Below are 18960 nucleotides of genomic sequence, written 5' to 3' on the forward strand. Positions count from 1 at the left end.
TAATTCATTTATGATATTATGTAAGTAAAAAGTGCAGATGTAACAAGCTTAAGTTTCCGCCTACACCTTTTCAATGAAAAATCTGAGATTGTCCCACTGAATTGAATCCTTAGTTGTCAGAATGTATTTATTTATTTACTAAAACGCCTGTTGTTGTTGTTGTTGTTGGTGGTGGTGGTGGGATTTTATTTTATTTTTTAAACTACTAATAAAATAAACGTAGAGACACCGTGGGCCGATCATGTGGTAGTCCTTAGGAGCACAGAATTCTGATCTGATCCCCATTTGGACAGGTGATGAGATAGTTTTGACTGACAGGCTGGTAGAAGAGGTTAGGCAGAAGTCTCTGTGGACCATCATGTTCACAGACAACATTGTTATCTGTAGTGATAGTCTGGAGGGGTAGAGGTGTGCCGTAGAATCAAAGTCAGTAGTAGAGTGTGTTAAGATGAGCGCCAGGGGTGATTGGTAACAGCAGTGAAATAGACCGTTTGCAAGATGGTAGTGAGACTTGTTGTGATATGTGGCAGTAGAAATATGAAAAAAGACAGGCGGATGAGTTGGAGGGGGCAGAATTGAGATAGTAAGATTATGAGTGGGAGTGACAAGACAAGATTAAAAATGAGTATATTAGAGGTCCAATACATCCACAGTCCCGCCTCTGCACAAGGATATTGAAGATGGAGCTCCCAAACTGAAGGAATAGAGGAAGATAGCAAAGCAGGTTCGTGGATATATTGAAGAAGGACATGAAGTGGGTTGAGGTGACACAATATTAGGAAGAGGTTAAGATGAAGGAAGGTGATCTGTTGAAAGAAGAAGAAGAAATGCATTTTTCTTCCATGTATAGCAACATTAGCCCACTGCAACTCTGAGTTGTGTAATTTATTTTGAAAACAGCAGACCGGATGTTGGCGGCTAGTCGACTTCCTGTGGCCGTGTTATCATTTTATCCAGGTAGCTCATTTGCGACTGGATTCTTTGGAACAAAAATCGAAGTTTTGCTGCTAACGCGTGGGCCTGGTACGTTTGTCACAAATTAGTGATGTCTTTTGTTGTTGGGCCGTCAGTAGTTTGGACTTGTTTCCTGCGAGTTCCAAGACGTCGACGTTAATGTCAGCTAGTTGTGCTAGCTTTCCATGCGTTTAAGTCCAATATTTCTTTCAGCAGAAAGCACCATGCCGTACTTGGTGTTTCTGCAGGGCCTACGACGTGTGAAGGTGTCGGGTGTGGTGTCTTATGGTTGTTTAAATGCCATTCTTCTGGAGCAAACGACGGGGAGATTAGCCAGCTGAAAAGCTTTAGCTTGCGACTCCTTGTTGCTAGGCAACGGAAGTCGCCTGTGGCTGGCTGAGCTAAAGCCTGTAATTACATTAGTGTGGCAAAGTTACTCATCACCTTTTGCTTATTTTTAGGCAACCTTCTCGTCTTGTGTGTGAGATATTTGATTCTCGGTAAGTTCTCATCTCTATATTAAGACCAGAGTAAGCATCATGCTGGTCCCCATATTCACTCTGAAGCTGAACCACAAGATTAACCCTCGCATGGTGACTATTGGGCAGTTTGATGGGGTTCATCCATGCCTTACTGCCGCCACGCAGGCTGGAAAGGTGAGGGAAATAAATGTTTGCAAAATCCTCACAGTTATGTGATAAATATCATCCATGCTGTAGGAAAATTACTATCATGTTTTTGTGACCCGATGAGAGTGAAAACAACCAAGTATTTGCCCTCTTCATGATTTCTTTTTTGATCGTACTTGTCACAGTTACCTGGTTCACGCTAATAGCTAATTTTAATGTTAGACAATTAGAACCTCAGTAAATACAAAATGCAGTTTTCAAATGATGATTTCATTTACCCAAACTTATCTGGCTCTGTGTGGAAAAGAACTGCTGACTCTCTGGAGCATTTGGCAGTTCCCTACTCTCTTGTTGTCTTTCTCATTAAAAGGTTTTCATTCACAACCCCCACACCCGTGGCCAGAGACCTGTGGCTCACCGACTGAGCCAGAGTGCCCAAGACTCTGACATTTCTCTGCTCAACATCAATCAGGCAGTCACCTGTTTGGCTGCAGGAAGACTGGGACCAAATACTACTGGGGACACACTGTTGGTGGGATCCCAGACAAACCTGTTGGCTTATGATGTCCATGACAATGCTGACATATTTTACAGAGAGGTGAGTAAAGTCAGGAAAAATATTGGAACTGGGTGTTGTGACTTGTGTTATTCTATATTTAAATCAGGATTCAAACAATTCTTAATTAGTTCTGTTGATTTCAGCTTTTTTATATGTAGTTTGGTTTAAAAAGTGACAGAATTACTGATTAATCCAGCTGACGCCACAACCTGACTGACTCAGCTAATTATACAATTGAGACAAGTAAAAATCTCTGCTTCATAGTAACAGTCACAAAATGAAAAGTGGCTCTTTTATAAATGCTTTGCTGGCTTGTATTTAAACGTGCTTCTTCTCTGTGTGCAGGTGACAGATGGAGCTAATGCCATCGTGTTGGGGAAACTTGGGGACATCCCCTCCCCTCTTGCTATCATTGGAGGGAACTGTGCCTTGCAAGGCTTTGACTATCAGGGCAATGACCACTTTTGGACGGTAAGAAAAAAGCAAGATTCCCCCCCCCCTCCCCCCGTATCTAGTGTTTTTACTTTTTATGTGTTAACTAGTAACATCTCATCAAACTGGTTTTCTTGGTCTAAAATCATGAATGTTTACATATTTTTCACATATTTATAAAAAAATTGTGCTCCACTTGATCTTAAACTACATCTTCTTAGGTCACTGGAGATAATGTCAGGTCTCTGGTGCTCTGTGACTTCACTGGGGATGGAAAAAACGAGGTAAGTCTTGACTGCCCAGTAGTCGGGGAGCTTTCCACTTAACACACTACAATTTCAGTAACAGAGCATCTTACAGTTCTGTTATAAGTATAGGTATGAAATTAATTCATGCAAATATGACTGGAGGGTCTTTAACTTACAATACAAACTGCCCTGAGGTGACTGTTGTTGTCATTTGGTGCCATATAAATAAAGCTGGCTGTTGTTGCTGTTGTACTCACAGCTCCTGGTGGGGTCTGAGGATTTTGACATCAGAGTGTTCAAAGAGGATGAACTTGTGTCAGAGATGACTGAGAATGAGGTAAAATGAGGGTGCAATGTGTAGCTTGGTAACTGCTAGCTTGATCATGTTGTGTTACATGTTTTTAATGTGCTTTGTGCACAAGAAGCAATAATAAAACACTTTGCACTTGTAGCACTAATGTGTTGTACAATTTCTTATCTGTGTGTCTTGCTCCAACAGACAGTAACATCTTTGTGCCATATGCACGGCAGCAGGTTTGGTTATGCTCTGGCTAATGGCACTGTCGGTGTGTATGACCGCGCTGCCCGCTACTGGAGAATCAAGGTACCGTAATCATCTTCATACGTTCTTCATTTCTTTGGCGTCTCTCCTTCTTTTCATTTTGTTTTTGTACTTTTTATGTTTCCTAAAAGTTCAAAACTTTGAGATTATTCTGCAATAAACATTTAATTAATCCAAATGTATTTTTTTTCCATTCATTTATAACCAGATAATGTCAAACTGTATCTGTTCTGTGAATGTGGTTTAGATGAGATAGATCTTTATTGTCACTGTTACAAGAACAATGGACGGCAGTTTGGCATCTCTCCATTAGCAATATGTAGATTTGTTACATTAAAGTTACTTTAGAATAAAAGATGCACAGATATGGTGGTGCACATCGAGTAAGAGGTAGGAATGTCGGTTGCATTATACTATAATAAGTCTGCTTTATAAATACAGGTAGGATTGTTATTTATAACTACAGTGAAAATGTAAATAAATGTTAGCAGCACAGTTAACCTTGAGTCAGGGTGGAGGTGGGGCATGTTTGACAGTAAAACCCTTTATTGAGTCTGTTTGTCTTTGACCTGATCGACCTGTAGCCTTTACTGGGGGGTCCAGAGTGCCATGATGATACTGACTCTCCGCTCAAGTCTGCCAGTATAAATGTCTCTGACGGGGATTAGTGTAGTAGTAACAAATACTACTTGTAACATGACTAATAGTCATTTGTAGGACGTCCATGAACGATGGAACCCTCTGTGTTACCTTTCACAGCATGAAGATTTAGGGACAGTAGTGCATTGCTCACCTGCAGTTTGAACCTGATGAGTAAAGACAGTTTTGGCTGGGTTCAAATGTAAATAATTCAGTTTTCTACTGTGTAATGTGCTCTTTTCTCCTCACTTAGTCCAAGAATCATGCAATGAGCATCTTTGCATTTGACTTGAATGCCGATGGGGTTGTGGAGCTCATCACTGGTTGGTCCAATGGAAAGGTGGGTACACAACTGTTATCCACAAACTACTTCTTACTGTTTTAACATGGGATTTTTTCAAAATGATTTTGTGGGACAACAACTGGCAAGGATTCGGTGTGCTTTTTATGTCAGATTGACGCTCGCAGCGACCGCACTGGTGAGGTCATTTTCAAAGACAACTTCTCTACTTCTGTGGCTGGAGTAGTGGAGGGAGACTACAGGCTGGATGGACAGAAACAACTCATCTGCACCTCTACAGAAGGAGAAGGTAAGTCTGTGTGTGAGAACTGGTTGAAAATGGACATTTGTACGTTTCCTTGTGTGTTTTCTGTGAACACGGACAAGCCAGGTATAATTTCAAAGACTGACACTGTGAGCTCATAAGAGGATGTTGCTATACTTGTCAATGTGTTTGTAGTTCGTGGTTATCTGCCAGCCAGTAAAGACCTAAAAGGGAATCTCATGGACACGAGTGCCGAGCAGGACCTTGTTCGAGAGCTCAGCCAGCGCAGACAGAATCTGCTGCTGGAGCTTCGCAACTACGAGGAGAATGCCAAGGTGATTTATTCAGTCACAATAAACTGATGGGGATTTAAGAGGCACGCGTCTGGTGATGTTTGTGGGTTCTACATTTCAGCAGGCACACAGTGGCTTTACATTTATGGTACCAATAATTTAAAAAACTCTTCTTAAACGTTAACGAAAGATCTTTATGAAAACCCTAGAACTGGAGCAGACAGGCGCCACTACAGTTTAACATGCACCTTTGAGGCAGCTGTTTGTAATTGTGTTAAAGAGTTTTTGTTATTGATTTATCCATGTTAATAAAAAGTCTGATCTGTGGAAGCAACGTTTCCGATCGAAGTCACAACTGTGTGTTCTGAAAGAATTTCTGGGCTCAGCCTGTGTGAGGAGTCATTAACTCTGCTCTTATTTCAGGGTGTGTCAGAGACACACAGTGGGATGGGAGTCATACCAGCCAACACTCAGCTCCAGACAGCACTGTCAGTGAAAGCTGCTACAGAGACCCAGAAGGCTCATGTGGAGCTCAGCATTTCAACACCAAATGGTAGAGTTGGTTAGCGCGTCTCACCGTTTATTGAGTGTTTGCGTATAAGTTGCTGAGTCTCTCCTTGATCTTTTACAGAGACTGTTATCCGTGCAGTGCTCATCTTTGCAGAAGGCATATTTGAGGGTGAGAGTCACGTTGTCCACCCCAGTGCTCAAAACCTGTCTGGTTGTGTCAGAGTCCCCATTGTGCCCCCAAAGGATATACCAGTGGATCTGCACATCAAAGCCTTTGTTGGAGGGAGAACTAGGTAAGATCTGCGAGTAATGAGTCTTTTTCTAATGCAGTTAACAACGCCGCTCTCATTCTCACGTCATCCTGTTCTTTTCGTCCTCGTTAGCACTCAGTTCCACGTGTTTGAAATCACTCGTCAGCTGCCTCGTTTCTCCATGTACGACCTCGCTGTCGACTCGTCGGCTGCACAGCCCACAGGGAGGGTCGCCTTCAGCATCAACGATCGACAGCAGAGGGTAGACTGTCGCACGATCATCTGCATTTATAAAATCGAATTCTGCTCCGTATGTTAATACATGTTTAATGTTGCACTTTTTTTATCCTGTTTTGAGCCAGCTGCAGTGAAATGTCATTCCTTGTACACTTGCTGTATATTGAATGATTATAAATGTGTCTCCTGTTTAATCCTCGGCTCTGTGTCATTGTGTTCTTGTGTAGGTGGTGATGTGGCTGAATCAGAATTTCCTGCTTCCAGAGGGAGAGGAGAGTCCCGATGTTACCTTCAGTTCACTAAGAGGTGGGGGGCTGTTGTCCTTCAGCATGGCCAGCAGTGGACAGGTACACATCAACGCTGCTGTGTGAAAAATATACAATACAATAAAATATCCACAGCACTCATTTGTTTCTTATATGAACTTAGAGACTTGCTCTGTCATTAGTTTATATGTATTTTAAGAACAATAATAATTTGTAATGTGTCCAATCAGATCACCATAAGAACTGATGATATTGACCTAGCAGGAGATCTTATCCAATCATTAGCCTCCTTCCTGGCAATTGAGGACCTGTCAGCAGAAGCGGACTTCCCCACATATTTTGAGGAGCTACACACTACGCTCACTGAGGTTTGGCTCAGGTTTCATCTGCTCTCTGTCAAACGTTCAGGACAGCCTGGGTCAGTAGCAATAAAAGTCCAAATTCTTGAGATTAGAAGGTGTGGACCAAAACTTTAGTCCCTATAGTCTATCTCCTAAACTGGGCAAGTCATACACTACAGGCCAAAAATAGGTCAGCTGAATTTAAGGTGACCTGTACGTTTAAATGTGTTTCCTAGGTGGACGAGTTCCATTCTGTCCACCAGAAACTAACTGCAGCTATGGCTGACCACTCCAACTACATTAGAAACATGCTGGTGCAAGCAGAGGACGCGCGCCTAATGGGTGACATGTGAGTTATCTCAGTATTTTACTTCATAATACTTGCAGCCATATTGCTACATTATTGTTGAATTATCTGGACTTGTATGTGCAGCACGGTGGCACGGTGGTTAGCACTGTTGCTGCACAGCAAGAAGGTCCTGAGTTCAATTCCACCATCTCCACCACCTGTGTAGAGTTCGCATGTTCTCCTCGTGTTTGCGTGGGTACTCTCCGGGTACTCCGGCTTACTTAATTGAATGTGAGTGTGAATTGTTGTCTGTCTCTGTATGTTAGCCTGATGACAGCTGGGATAGGCTCCAACAACCCTTAAAAGGATAAGCGGAAGCGAATGGATGTATGTGCCCTGAAAGGCGTGTGTTTCATTCGCTGCAGCCATGGTAGAAATAAAATCCTGGGTTCTCTCTCTTTGTTATGAGCAGTTTGATTTATTTATTCGTGTTTTTATTCCCCTACAGGTAAACATATCTAATAGTTTTGGTGATCTAGCTTCAGGAATTTACTAATGATACGAGTCCTTTATTAAGGTGATAGTTATTATTCTCTCACTGATGCGTTCAAAAAGCGCGGCAAACAGAAATCCATAAATGGATCAGAGGACTGACGGCACTGACCGAGACGATGGCGGTAGTCAAGCGCTGCACCGAGGCAGCGTTACATTTCCAGGGACGTGCACGTCAGATAACGGCATAGGTTATGGCGTAGGGTTGCACAGGGGTTTGCAGTCTTGACATACCTACAGCATAGATTTAACGCAGAAGAATAAATCCTGTTACAGTATCATTTCATTCATGTCAGTTCTTCTATCATGAAACTGCAAAAACTTCCTTCTTTTCCTCACATCTTTGTTCGTTTCCACTGTAGGACAACTATGAAGAAGCGCTACAGAGAGCTGTATGATCTAAACCGGGATCTAATCAATGAGTACAAGATCCGCTCAAACAACCACAATGCTCTTCTGGCTTGTCTCAAGTCTGTCAACCAAGCCATACAGCGAGCCGGCAGGCTTCGAGGTAAGTCTGACAAGCACTACTTCTTAACATAGCAGCACTGTTTGTTAACTACCTCCAATTGAACCAGGGGAGAAGATGATATATTAAGCGTATCTGCCTCTGTGTATGCTTCTCTGCAGTGGGTAAGCCCAAGAACCAAGTGATCTCTGCCTGTCGAGACGCCATCAAAAGCAATAACGTCAACGCGCTTTTCAGGATCATGAGGGCTGGCACCGCATCCTCCTGAGAGTGGAAGGATGAGGGACGCGGGAGCGGACTAGAGAAGTTTACAGTCAGCACGTGTAATAACTGTAATGAGGCCAGTGAGTACGTTTGGAGCAAGAACAGCAGGAGATAGTCAGAGACACTGAAGCGGCCTTAATCCACGACTCAGTTTTAAGCAACATTTGGCACCAGCTTCTTGAAATTGGAATTCAGCCAACACAAATATAATGGTGACCTCAGACTTTGTGCAAAATTGTCGGGCTGATTGGAAGGGCTTCAGCTAGTGCGCTGGAGTTTACCTAAATCACTAACCTGCGTGAGCAGCCATTTACTCACTTTAGTCAGAAGTTAAGACAAACAGAAGGACTCGAGTATGACGCCAATTTCATGCATTTGCGGTGACCTGTCCCAGACAGTCTGAGAAAACGAGTGTGCCGGTTTCATTCAGCTGACCGTAAAGTCACCGGTGGCGTGGACCTTCACGCTCGGCCTCGGCTCTCAGCTGCTGCGTGTTCGTGTGGCATTTGTAGCCAAAGAAAACCGTCTAACTTGTTTACTTTTTGTAGACTGTATTCAGAAAGTGCACATGTAACTTTGTGTTTGTGGAAAAATTGTTATTAAATTACATTTTAAACATTTATAACTTTTGGCTGATTTTTTTTACAGTACCTATAAAGGGAGGGTTTATTTCTAGATGGATTTGAGACGTTTATATCAAATCAAAAGAGAGCAGGTAAACATTTTAAATACTGATGTGTTTAGACAAATGCTCCAACATTATTTAGTCTGCTTTACAGGCAAGTTTCCAAAAACATGAATAAATAAACATGGTGTGGTAAGCCCCGCCCTCTGTTCAAAGATGGTCGCTCACAGTGGACGTAGGCTGTATCCCAACTCAGGGGCTGTGTCCCAATTAAGAGTCCGCACGCTTGAAGTACGCATTTTAAGTGCGGTTACGTCACCGCCACGCGACGACGGCTGTCCCAATTTGAAGTGTACTTCAAATGCGCCGTCGATTTCCCCAAATATCAAGCGTGGTCCGGTGCATGCTTCGTGGTCCCATATATCCCACAATTCATAGCGCGGCGGTGGTTGTGGATAATTTTGCCGCAAAATACGGCAGAAGGGAGCGGCCGAAGAGGTTTTTTTTTATTATTCAAAACTTTATTGAAATAAAGCGAACAGTCAGTCATTCCAGTTCAGTTTGTACAGTAGACATACAAGGCAAATGAGAGTAGCAATATACAGCACAATGAAATAAGAAGGATAAATAAATAAAGGATAGAAAAGAAAAAAGAAAAAAAAGGGGGGCGATGTGACAGACTTCATAACAACTTTGTACTTGAAAGTTGTGACAGCTCATTCATTAAACATTTCTGAATGAATTTCAATCAATGATAAACCTTTTTTATTGGAAGTTAATTTAACCCTTGTGTGGTGTTCGTATTTTTGTTACTCAGCCAGTGTTCATGGGTCTGGTGGACCCGCTAAAGTTTTGGCTTTCCAAATTAACACTATCAAACAATTTTATGTTAAATTACTCAACAGATGTTTACTTCATCCCAATTACAAGACATATGAACAGCAAGCATGGTTAATTTTTTCCCTTTACCTTTGTTAGATCACATTTATGAATTAATGTGCTTCTCGTTTTAAGTAGTGATGTGGTGAGTAAACATATCATTACAGACCTGCGGAGAAGACGAACAATGGACCTGAAACTTGGGAAAGTTTTCCCCTGGAACGAATTAAAACTGTAAGTGTTGTGAACGTTGTGTGGACTCAGATGCTAGATTTTCCCGCTTGTTTTCTCCTTTTTGTATGTGCTCATGGTTTTGTATATGTAATTGTATGTGTATGTGCATTTTATATGTAAACTTGTTTACTTTAAATAAAGTTTAAAAAAGAAAAAAGTAAAATGGGACGGTATACGCTTCGTCGCGCTGTTCAGGTTGCCTAGCAACCATGATACTAACCGCGAGACACGTTACATACAGCTTTGTTTGACAGAAATGAAGGAGAAAAATGTTTTGTTGGTCATTCATTTTTCTCATGACATCACTTTGATTAGCTGAGTATCTGAGGCTGAGACCACAGGACTGTAAACATGATTGTTGGGCTTCATTTCTGTGCTGAACAGTCATTTTACAAGCCTCTCACTTCCGCACTTCTCGTACTTATAGTACGCACCGTACGTAGTACGCGTAGTGCGTGTACTTCAAGCGTGCAGACCCTGTCCAATCAGGGACACAGCCTGGATGGCCCACTCACATCCTGGGCCATCTGACCTCAGGAATTCACATGATAAGGTGGGGCCAGGTTTCACAATGAACCACCCGAAACTCTGGCTGATTGGGACCCACGCCCAGTTTCCCACCTTGGCTCAGGCGATTAGAGGATCATCAGGGGGTCCTTTTGTCCCTCTGTGGGGGGAAACTCCCACTAGGTTTATATCTGGGACTCTCCACCATTTGACCTTAGAACTGAAGAAGCTTCTCGGATGAGAGGTGAAACGTCTTCAAGCAACTTAAAGAAGTCCAGACGCTTTTCTTTGCAAGCTCCTTTAGACTACGATGACCTGGATGACTGAGAACCTTCACAGACATACTGAATATTATGTCACTTATTTATGTGCAATGTTTAATAACGAAGAACATTAAAACATTCTGTTGGCCACATGTCGGCAAAGTTATGTGACATTAGTGACGTTTGTACTAACTTGGTTTTAAAGCCTTTACTTTAAAATATACGCCGTTCAATAGCTGAGCTTAATCTTACAGAGAATGATCAAAGCTCATGTAGAAACAAACAAACACAGAACAAAAGATTTTCTCCTTCATTTCTGTCAAACACAGCTGTATGACACGTTTCCAGCTGTTAGTATCATGGTTGCTAGGCAACCTGGGCAGCGCGACGGAGGCTAGACCGCCCATTTCACAAGCCTCGCACTTCCGGCCTTAGCGGTCTTTGAGTACGCGGCGCTTGAGGATCGTTGAGGCTGCAGACCCTGAATTGGGATACAGCCGTAGTTACCCCACTCCCATCCTGGGCCAACAAAGCCACGGACTGTGTACAGAAAACATGATCACGGTTCTGCCAACAGTGGGTCACGTAGCTTTAAATGCAGTTGGGAGTCTGAATGCTGTACACGCACTGCAGGATGACTTTTACATTTCCTTCTATACCGTTTTATATCATCACCTTCTCTTGTATTTCCTCTGCTTCACGATGTGGTGGCAAACCTGCATCAAAAGCTGGACACCATCAAACTTGATGCCACTGAACATCTCCTTGAGTCTGCTCTGTAGTTGGAGCTCATCTCTAAAATCCCTGGTAGAAACAAACAAGACCAAAACCATGAACAACACTCCAAGTTTTACTGCATTTTTAAATGTTTTATGCAGTCCCTGGTTTGAATCAGTGGTTAACTCCTCCCTACTGCCGACCAGAGCCCACTGCCCACGCTGTCCTGTATTATAGCGACATTTTTACAGAGTTTATTAGGCAAAAAACCCCCAAAAACTTGCATCACTAGCCTGATGTCTTTGCATATGCCCTTTGCTTTTGCCCGGTTTATTGACATATTCCTATACATCTCCTCCCAAAGGCTGTTCGCGTTGATCGTCTACTTTAACTGCGTTTGAAAAGTATCCGTAGAGCGATACTCTACTTTTGAGCTCGTTCAGCCACGCCCACATCGAGTCAGTAACTCACACTTTAACCATTAGCGCTCCAAAAGTAAGACAGGCTAGCGTTCGCCACGGTACACAATGAACACGTGTTATTTCCTACAGCACCTTAACGCAGCATGAGGAGAGCCGTCCTGCGCCAGGTCAGAGAAACACCTTCAGGGTTTTCATCTCGTCTTTGAGCATCTTTCGTACTCATGAAAACAGCACACGGACTGATGTGCGCTATTTTACTTCCCCTCGCGGTTTTCTACGAACTCTGGAAGTCGGTTTACTTTGTTAGAGCAGAAGGAGCCCACGCTGGAGCCCAGATGTTTTTAGTTTGACTCTCTGTCTGCCTCCTCGGGTAAGTCTGAATGAATTGCTTTAACAAGAAAACACTCGATATATTTAAATATGAAAGAAATAAGCAGATGCGTGTTTCTATATTTGTAATATAGCTGATAATCTTCTGTGTTCTTGTTCTAATTTATGCCGTTATGTCTGCTTCAGGGACACAGCGTTCTTAGAAAATAGTTCTCGGCACCTTCGTGTTCCCTTACACAAGACCCAGACACTCCCACTCCTGAACCCAGTGAAGAATTTGGTGTGAGAGGGAAAAACAGTCGCAGTCAGCTCATAAAAAGCACGAGTGATATTGTTGCGTGGATGTTTATCGGTGATACAGTAAAAAAGTGGGTGAAACTGAGGATTGGCCGTGGCATCTAGACTGCAGCTTATTTGTTTGCCCCGGGAAATCTGCTGAACTGATTCCTTCCACAGTGGAAGAAGCGATTGCATCAGATGACCGCGGGTCAGAGCTGAAATAAATATCTGGGACAGTTTAACCCAAAGGGAAGAATAACGGGGCGGTCGATAAATGATTCTTTGTTTTTTCTTTGATGCTGTCTGTTGCTTTTGCTCCAGGATGTTCTCACGTCACAAGTTTAACAGACTAGTCAGCAAAACCAAATCGAGTCTTCCAGCTCCAAGTACCAGTCAGTCTGCCAGGCTGCTGCAGGACTGACCAATGCATCCCTGCTTAATACTTCACTACAGTCAGCGTCTTCAAACGATGCTGAGAAGGATGTTGGTGACGAGGAGGCTCCTCCATGTGAAGGGAGACGTGATGTGCACAGTTCTGCTGCTGGTGCTGTTCTGTTTCCTGCTGTATGCCCGACACGTAAGGATGGAAGTTGCTCTTTTTGCTGTTCACGTTGTTTCACTGTTGCTTTTTGGATTAAAAGAAAAATCCAACTCAGTTTTCAAACAACACTTGTGTTTCCAGGTTGTGCTCTCCTCTGGATGGGATAGACCTGTGTGGAAGCTGCACATCCACGGCTCCACCAGCCCCAGTCGGACCCTGCTGGGAGCCACTGGAGCTAAAGTGGGCCAGGACTTTCAAGGGGTATGACCCGATATAGGTTACACTTGCTGATATGAAGGTGTTGGTATTATAGCAGCGAGCCTAATGGCTTTATTAAAACAGATATTGTTTAAGGGTCTATATTGCCAGCGATATATACAAAAAATCTGTTTTTAGAGATATTCAATAGAAACTGAGATTTAAATAAAAGTGGAGGAGTGGATCAGATTGTGACACAAAGTCCTGAAGTTGTTGCACCATGATATTCATTTCTTAGCTCCGTCCTTATTTACAACATTAGTATGAAATACAGAGTCACAAACAAACATTATGCAGGACACTGTGTGAGAATTATATGGCTGTTAAGATTACGTGCCGCTAATGAATGATATTGTCTTCTTTACACATTTTCCCCTAATTAGGCGTTCCCGTCCAGGGCTTCAGGGGTCCAGCCACCTCCATGTAAATCCCAGTCCAGGTCGAAACCTCCCCAACACAAATCCAAGTCTAAGGGCAAATCCAAGCCACGAAGGAAGAACGCTGTGCCGACCAAGACTGCGGCCAATCCCCTACCCACGATGCCACAGTTTGACTTTGAGGCTTATCTGAGAGAAAAGGACAACAGAAACTTCAAGCTGCTCATAGACCAGCCAGAAAAATGTCACATCAGAGGAGCAGAGGAACAAGGAGGAGGGTCTAACAATGCCCCTTATATGCTCATTGCAGTGAAATCCATAGCAGCAGATTTTGATAAACGTCAGGTAAAATATTCTGCAAGAACATATGTCTCAGTATTTTCTGCGTCTTACTAAACTTGAGGCTGTAATAACCAATTTAGTTCCTTTTCCACTCCACGCATCACTACTTACGTAATCTGGTTTTCCAGCACCGGTCGATACGGATCAAGCGCATCTTTAAGGCAGGAGTGGATTAAGGAACAAAACTGAGCAAAGAAAGTGACTGAATGTGGGACGTAACTCAATTTATCAACATAAACATGATTCCTAATGAAGAGTATTACCGCTCCTAGTCTATAAAGTGTCTGTGCAGCGTGTTAGGAAAACCTTTACTCTCTTAGTCGAGTTAAACAACCTTTGTGCTTCATTTTTTCTTAGGTAGTACGCCGGACGTGGGGTAAGGAGGGACATTTTGAAAATGACGTGTCCATCCGCACAGTTTTCCTCTTGGGTGTTCCCAAGAATCGAACCGCTCTGCCTCTGTGGGATCAGCTCCTGTCCTACGAGAGTCAAACCTATAAGGACGTCCTGCTGTGGGATTTCGAAGACACCTTTTTCAACCTGACGCTAAAAGAAACACACTTTCTGAACTGGATCAACAGCAGCTGTCCTCGTGTCAAGTCAGTGTCGATTAATCGAGCCGACGTAAGTTTTTTTTCCGGTGCTCAGCTTACGTTTATCTCGTCTTATCCAGGTTCATCTTCAAAGGTGATGCCGATGTGTATGTTAATGTGGAAAACATACTGGAAATGCTACGAGGCCAACAGCCAAACGAGGATCTGTTTATCGGTGATATTATTATCCGTGCTAAACCCATTCGCCGGCGCACTTCCAAATACTATGTGCCAGAGTTTTTGTACGGAGGGGGTCTGTACCCCGATTATGCTGGCGGAGGAGGGTTCGTTATGTCGGGACACACAGCTCAGAGACTGAGCTCCGCCTGTCGACAGGTACTTCAAATTAGAAAGTGAGCATTTTCACACATCTATCAAAAATGCTATGATTTCGAATGACTTTTTTTCCCAGGTGGAATTGTTCCCCATCGACGATGTCTTTCTGGGGATGTGCCTCCAGCTGATCGGCATCAAACCATCGCGACATCAGGGCTTTCGGACCTTTGGAATTCCCCGACCGTCAGCAGCTCCTCACCTTCAGACGTTCGACCCTTGTTTTTACAGAGAACTCATGGTTGTTCACAGCCTCAGCGTCCCCCAAATCTGGCTCATGTGGAACCTCCTGCACGACCCCAAACTGAGCTGCCACAACAGGACCAGCCGGACGCCCCGGCCTTTTAAATGGAGGGGGGGGCTGGGCTCGATGGTGGGGGAGGAGACGGACTACGATGAGAAACGGGTGTTCGTCTCACATTAGTGACCCTACAAAATGGTCATAGCACGAGACTGGAAAGGCTCGTGAGGCGTTCAAAAGCGCAGCTGAGTCATATGAGACTTTATACAAGCTGGCTGGCAGTCGTGGGGGAAATGAACTGACGAAGGCCAAATGTGTTCCAGATTATTGAGAAAGAAAGCCCCGAGGGGATTTTAGTTTGACATCAGAGCCACATTTGTCTTTTCACACTGTGGCTGTGAACAGTTGGGACTTTTAAACCTTAATGTATTGTTTACAGTGTTTACGTCCATACAGTTCCACGAGAACAACCAAAGAAAGCACGGTTAGCTGGTTTAACCCCAGCTCGACGCTGTCACGTTGTTAACATTCAGACTGTGGACAAGACTGGAAATGACTTTGTGTAGTGGGAAGGCAGCAGGGATTTTTAGAGATGCCCCTCTCTTCTTTGTAACGCTGCCCAGAGGCGCCAATGGAAGGTCGCATTATCTGTTCCCCGGAGGAGCAGCAAATCAAGTCTAAATAGAAACCACCTGCATGATGCAAACCAAATGGGACCAAGGCTCACTGAAACATGCACACTAACTAAACCTCTGCCGCAGTTTGGACGTATCCCGTTTCCTGAATCTCAGAGTAATCTGCCAAAGTTCACACATGTATACAGATCACATTTATGTCCGTTAAAACGAAATAAACAATCTCGTGTTCTCTGGACTTTAGTAGAATTTGCCTGTTTTTGCCATGTTGTGTAAGATTAGTCTAGAATAATATGGCTGATATGGTCCTCAAAGACAGACGAAGCAAACATGGACGGGACAGCACTGAGGTTCAGTATTTAGTGTGGCAGATTCAGCAAAGTGGGTTTTGTTTTGGAGGCATATTGTAACCCTGTCATTACTTGTTTGACATTTCAATGGGTCGAGATAAGACAAACAAAACCAAATGTTCAACCAGCTTCATCAGATACTTACAGCGATTGATAAACACACAACACAGATAATTACAGAACAATATGTAAATATAACATCGGCTGATCTGTCCCTCTCTCTGATAGGTCAACCTGAATGCATGGATAGGCAAGGCAGGTTTATTTGTATAGCACAATTCAACAACAAGGTGATTCAAAGTGCTTTACAGAGACATTAAAAAACAAAAACAAATAAAAAGCATGATTTAAAATTGCTTAGGCTGCTGCCCCCGCGACCCGACCCCGGACAAAGCGGATGACGATGGATGGATTTAAAATTGATTAAAATAAAAGCAAAGCAAAAAACAGTAGATAAAATCAGTAGTTAAATGTAAGTTTTGAAATTTAAGCTTAAAAGTGTGGATTTGGTGCTTTATTCAAATGCAGCTGAGAACAGGTGAGTCTTCAACCTGGATTTAAATAAACTGAGTGTTTCAGCTGATCTGAGGCTTTCTGGGAGTTTGTTCCAGATATAAGGAGCATAAAAGCTTGGTGCAGCTTCTCCGTGTCTGGTTCTGACTCTGGGAACTGATAAAAGACCGGATCCAGATGACCTGAGGGATCTGGAAGGTTCATACTGGGTCAGGAGGTCACTGATGTATTTTGGTCCTAAACCATTCAGAGCTTTATAGACCAGCATCAGAACTTTAAAGTCTATCCTCTGACGGACAGGCAGCCAGTGTAAAGACCTCAGAGCTGGACTGATGTGGTCCACTTTTTTGGTCTTAGTGAGGACTCGAGCAGCAGAGTTCTGAATGAGCTGTAGTTGTCTGACTGATTTTTTAGGTAGACCTGTAAAGATGCTGTTACAGTAATCAAGCCTACTAAAGATGAATGCATGGACTAGTTTTTCCAGGTCCTGTTGAGACATCAGATCTTTTATCCTTGAAATATTCTTGAGGTGATAGTAAGCTGACTTTGTTATTGTCTTAATGTGTTTTTCTAAGTTTAGGTCTGCATCCATCACTACACCCAAATTTCTCGCCTGGTTTGTGGTTTTTAGATGTATAGATTGAAGTTCTCTGGTGACCTGTAATCGTTTTTCTTTGGCGCCAAAGACTATTACCTCAGTTTTGTTTTTGTTTAGCTGGAGAAAATTGTGGCACAGCCAGTCATTAATTTCCTCAATGCATTTACCAAGAGCCTGTACAGGGCCTCGGTCTCCTGGTGACATTGTGATATATATTTGTGTGTCATCTGCATAGCTGTGGTAGTTTATTTTGTTGTTCTTTATAATCTGTGCCAGTGGGAGCATGTAAATGTTAAACAGAAGGGGTCCCAAGATGGAACCTTGGGGAACTCCACATGTGATACTTGTCTGCTCAGATGTGAAGTTACCTATTGATACAAAGTATTTCCTGTTTTCTAAGTATGTTTTGAACCAGTTTAGTACAGTTCCTGAAAGACCTGCCCAGTTCTCCAGTCGTTTGAGTAATATGTTGTGGTCAACTGTATCAAATGCTGCACTGAGATCCAGTAAAACTAAGACTGACATTTTTCCACTGTCTGTATTCAGACATATGTCATTGAACACTTTAGTCAGAGCGGTTTCAGTGCTGTGGTTCTGTCTAAAACCTGACTGGAAGGCATCGTAGCAGTTATTCTGTTTAAGAAGTAACTGAGCTGTTGAGAAACTGCTTTTTCAATGATCTTACTTTAAAATGGGAGATTTGAGATCGGCCTGTAGTTGTTCATTTGTGTCCTGTCAAGATTGTCCTTTTTCAGTATAGGTTTGATTACAGCAGTTTTTAGTGGTTCTGGAAACACACCTGACATTAAAGAAATGGATAAAGGACAGACAGCTCACCTGAAAGGGGTTTGCAGGGGAGATCCAATACGGGTGAAAATGCATGAATACAGGCTGAGTTCAAGTTCCAAACCTGGTGTGTGAATCATCGTGCCATCACAGCGATAAATCCCGCTCTCTTGGAAATGCAGAGACTTCTAGAATTATTTTCATTATTTTCAACCTTCTTCAAAGGTTTTATTTCAGTCATCAGCAGCACTTCATAATGGTACATTATTAAGCATTAGTATGGTGTTAGTGAGTGTTTAATTCATCATCTCATGACTCCTCCGTAGTACGTCTTTTATAAACACAAATATGTTTATCCATCTGTTACAGCATGTACAGATATCACTGCTACCACATCACTACTAGTAACAATCAAACATAGTTATAAAAATATATCTGTATTTATAAATGGCATACCGAGGATGAGTGATGAATTTAGCATTTTCTAATATCTCTATCCATCTATACAGACGGATAAAAGAAGACAGGAATTTAAACTAGGACTTCCACTGGCCAACTGGTTTTCTGTGGGACACACAAACTTTTGAATGATGTGTCATGTGCAATGAAGAGGACAAAATTCTTATTCATAATCCATCTTTGAGTTTAAACTTGGGGAGAAAAAAAGTAAAAAACCTCTTGCCATTTTCCACATCCATATTTTTTTTATTATTTTTTTCATATCCTGGTTGCACAAACAGAAAATGAACTTTGATGTCAGTCAGCAGTGAACATTCACTTTCATTCAAGTCCAAATGGTGCGTTGGAGTCTTAGGAGACGGCGCATCTCATCATCGCGAAACAGCATCAAAGTGCCAGAGCGAAGCTTTCAGTCCTTCTCGGTAACTCGCTACGTTATTGCCTTTTTTCCTGTGGACATGCTTTGTTAATCTACCGGTTTCTTCATACACAAAGTTATAGTATTCAAAATATAAAATGCCACATTGCCATGAATTTTACACGTTTAATTAAGTATACCAGCTCCATTTCCAGAAATGGGCCACACACACACACGCACACACACACGCACACACACACGCACGCACACACGCACGCAC

General features: G+C 42.7%; 2 protein-coding genes across 7 annotated transcripts; both read left to right on the forward strand.

Annotated features, from left to right (window-relative positions):
* Positions 1-883: 883 nt before the first annotated feature.
* On the forward strand, positions 884-8662 carry bbs2 (Bardet-Biedl syndrome 2). 3 transcript variants are annotated; one of them, XM_042213308.1, is made up of 18 exons: positions 884-1023; positions 1479-1610; positions 1954-2181; positions 2488-2613; positions 2796-2858; positions 3082-3159; positions 3322-3426; positions 4277-4363; positions 4478-4613; positions 4764-4903; positions 5285-5414; positions 5493-5664; positions 5755-5884; positions 6087-6206; positions 6356-6493; positions 6703-6815; positions 7670-7818; positions 7938-8662. In XM_042213308.1, exons 2-18 carry the CDS (start codon positions 1494-1496, stop codon positions 8042-8044), a joined length of 2139 nt encoding a protein of 712 aa, XP_042069242.1. In that variant the 5' UTR covers positions 884-1023; positions 1479-1493; the 3' UTR covers positions 8045-8662. The 3 variants fall into 3 exon arrangements, with proteins under 3 accessions (XP_042069242.1, XP_005945115.1, XP_042069241.1); XM_005945053.3 differs by having other exon boundaries at positions 885-1023; positions 1416-1610; XM_042213307.1 differs by lacking the exon at positions 884-1023 and having other exon boundaries at positions 1030-1610.
* Positions 8663-11788: 3126 nt separating this feature from the next.
* On the forward strand, positions 11789-15854 carry b3gnt9 (UDP-GlcNAc:betaGal beta-1,3-N-acetylglucosaminyltransferase 9). 4 transcript variants are annotated; one of them, XM_005945057.2, is made up of 7 exons: positions 11791-12057; positions 12618-12873; positions 12979-13098; positions 13479-13817; positions 14172-14413; positions 14488-14743; positions 14820-15854. In XM_005945057.2, exons 2-7 carry the CDS (start codon positions 12721-12723, stop codon positions 15162-15164), a joined length of 1455 nt encoding a protein of 484 aa, XP_005945119.1. In that variant the 5' UTR covers positions 11791-12057; positions 12618-12720; the 3' UTR covers positions 15165-15854. The 4 variants fall into 4 exon arrangements, with proteins under 4 accessions (XP_042069243.1, XP_005945119.1, XP_042069245.1 ...); XM_042213309.1 differs by having other exon boundaries at positions 11789-12057; positions 12618-13098; XM_042213311.1 differs by having other exon boundaries at positions 11793-12057; positions 12750-13098.
* The last annotated feature ends 3106 nt before the right edge of the window (positions 15855-18960 follow it).

This window comes from Haplochromis burtoni, unplaced genomic scaffold, assembly GCF_018398535.1.
Source record: "Haplochromis burtoni strain Fernald_Lab_line unplaced genomic scaffold, NCSU_Asbu1 Contig_433, whole genome shotgun sequence".
Taxonomy (NCBI): domain Eukaryota; kingdom Metazoa; phylum Chordata; class Actinopteri; order Cichliformes; family Cichlidae; genus Haplochromis; species Haplochromis burtoni.

Coding starts and splice junctions, on each gene's coding strand:
- bbs2 (XM_042213308.1), top strand. CDS start 1,494: ATGCTGGTCCCCATATTCACTCTGAAGCTGAACCACAAGATTAACCCT. Junction 3,427..4,276: donor CCCGCTACTGGAGAATCAAG/GTACCGTAATCA, acceptor CTCCTCACTTAG/TCCAAGAATCATGCAATGAG. Junction 4,614..4,763: donor CACCTCTACAGAAGGAGAAG/GTAAGTCTGTGT, acceptor ATGTGTTTGTAG/TTCGTGGTTATCTGCCAGCC.
- b3gnt9 (XM_042213309.1), top strand. CDS start 12,721: ATGCATCCCTGCTTAATACTTCACTACAGTCAGCGTCTTCAAACGATG. Junction 14,414..14,487: donor AGCAGCTGTCCTCGTGTCAA/GTCAGTGTCGAT, acceptor CGTCTTATCCAG/GTTCATCTTCAAAGGTGATG. Junction 14,744..14,819: donor TGAGCTCCGCCTGTCGACAG/GTACTTCAAATT, acceptor TTTTTTTCCCAG/GTGGAATTGTTCCCCATCGA.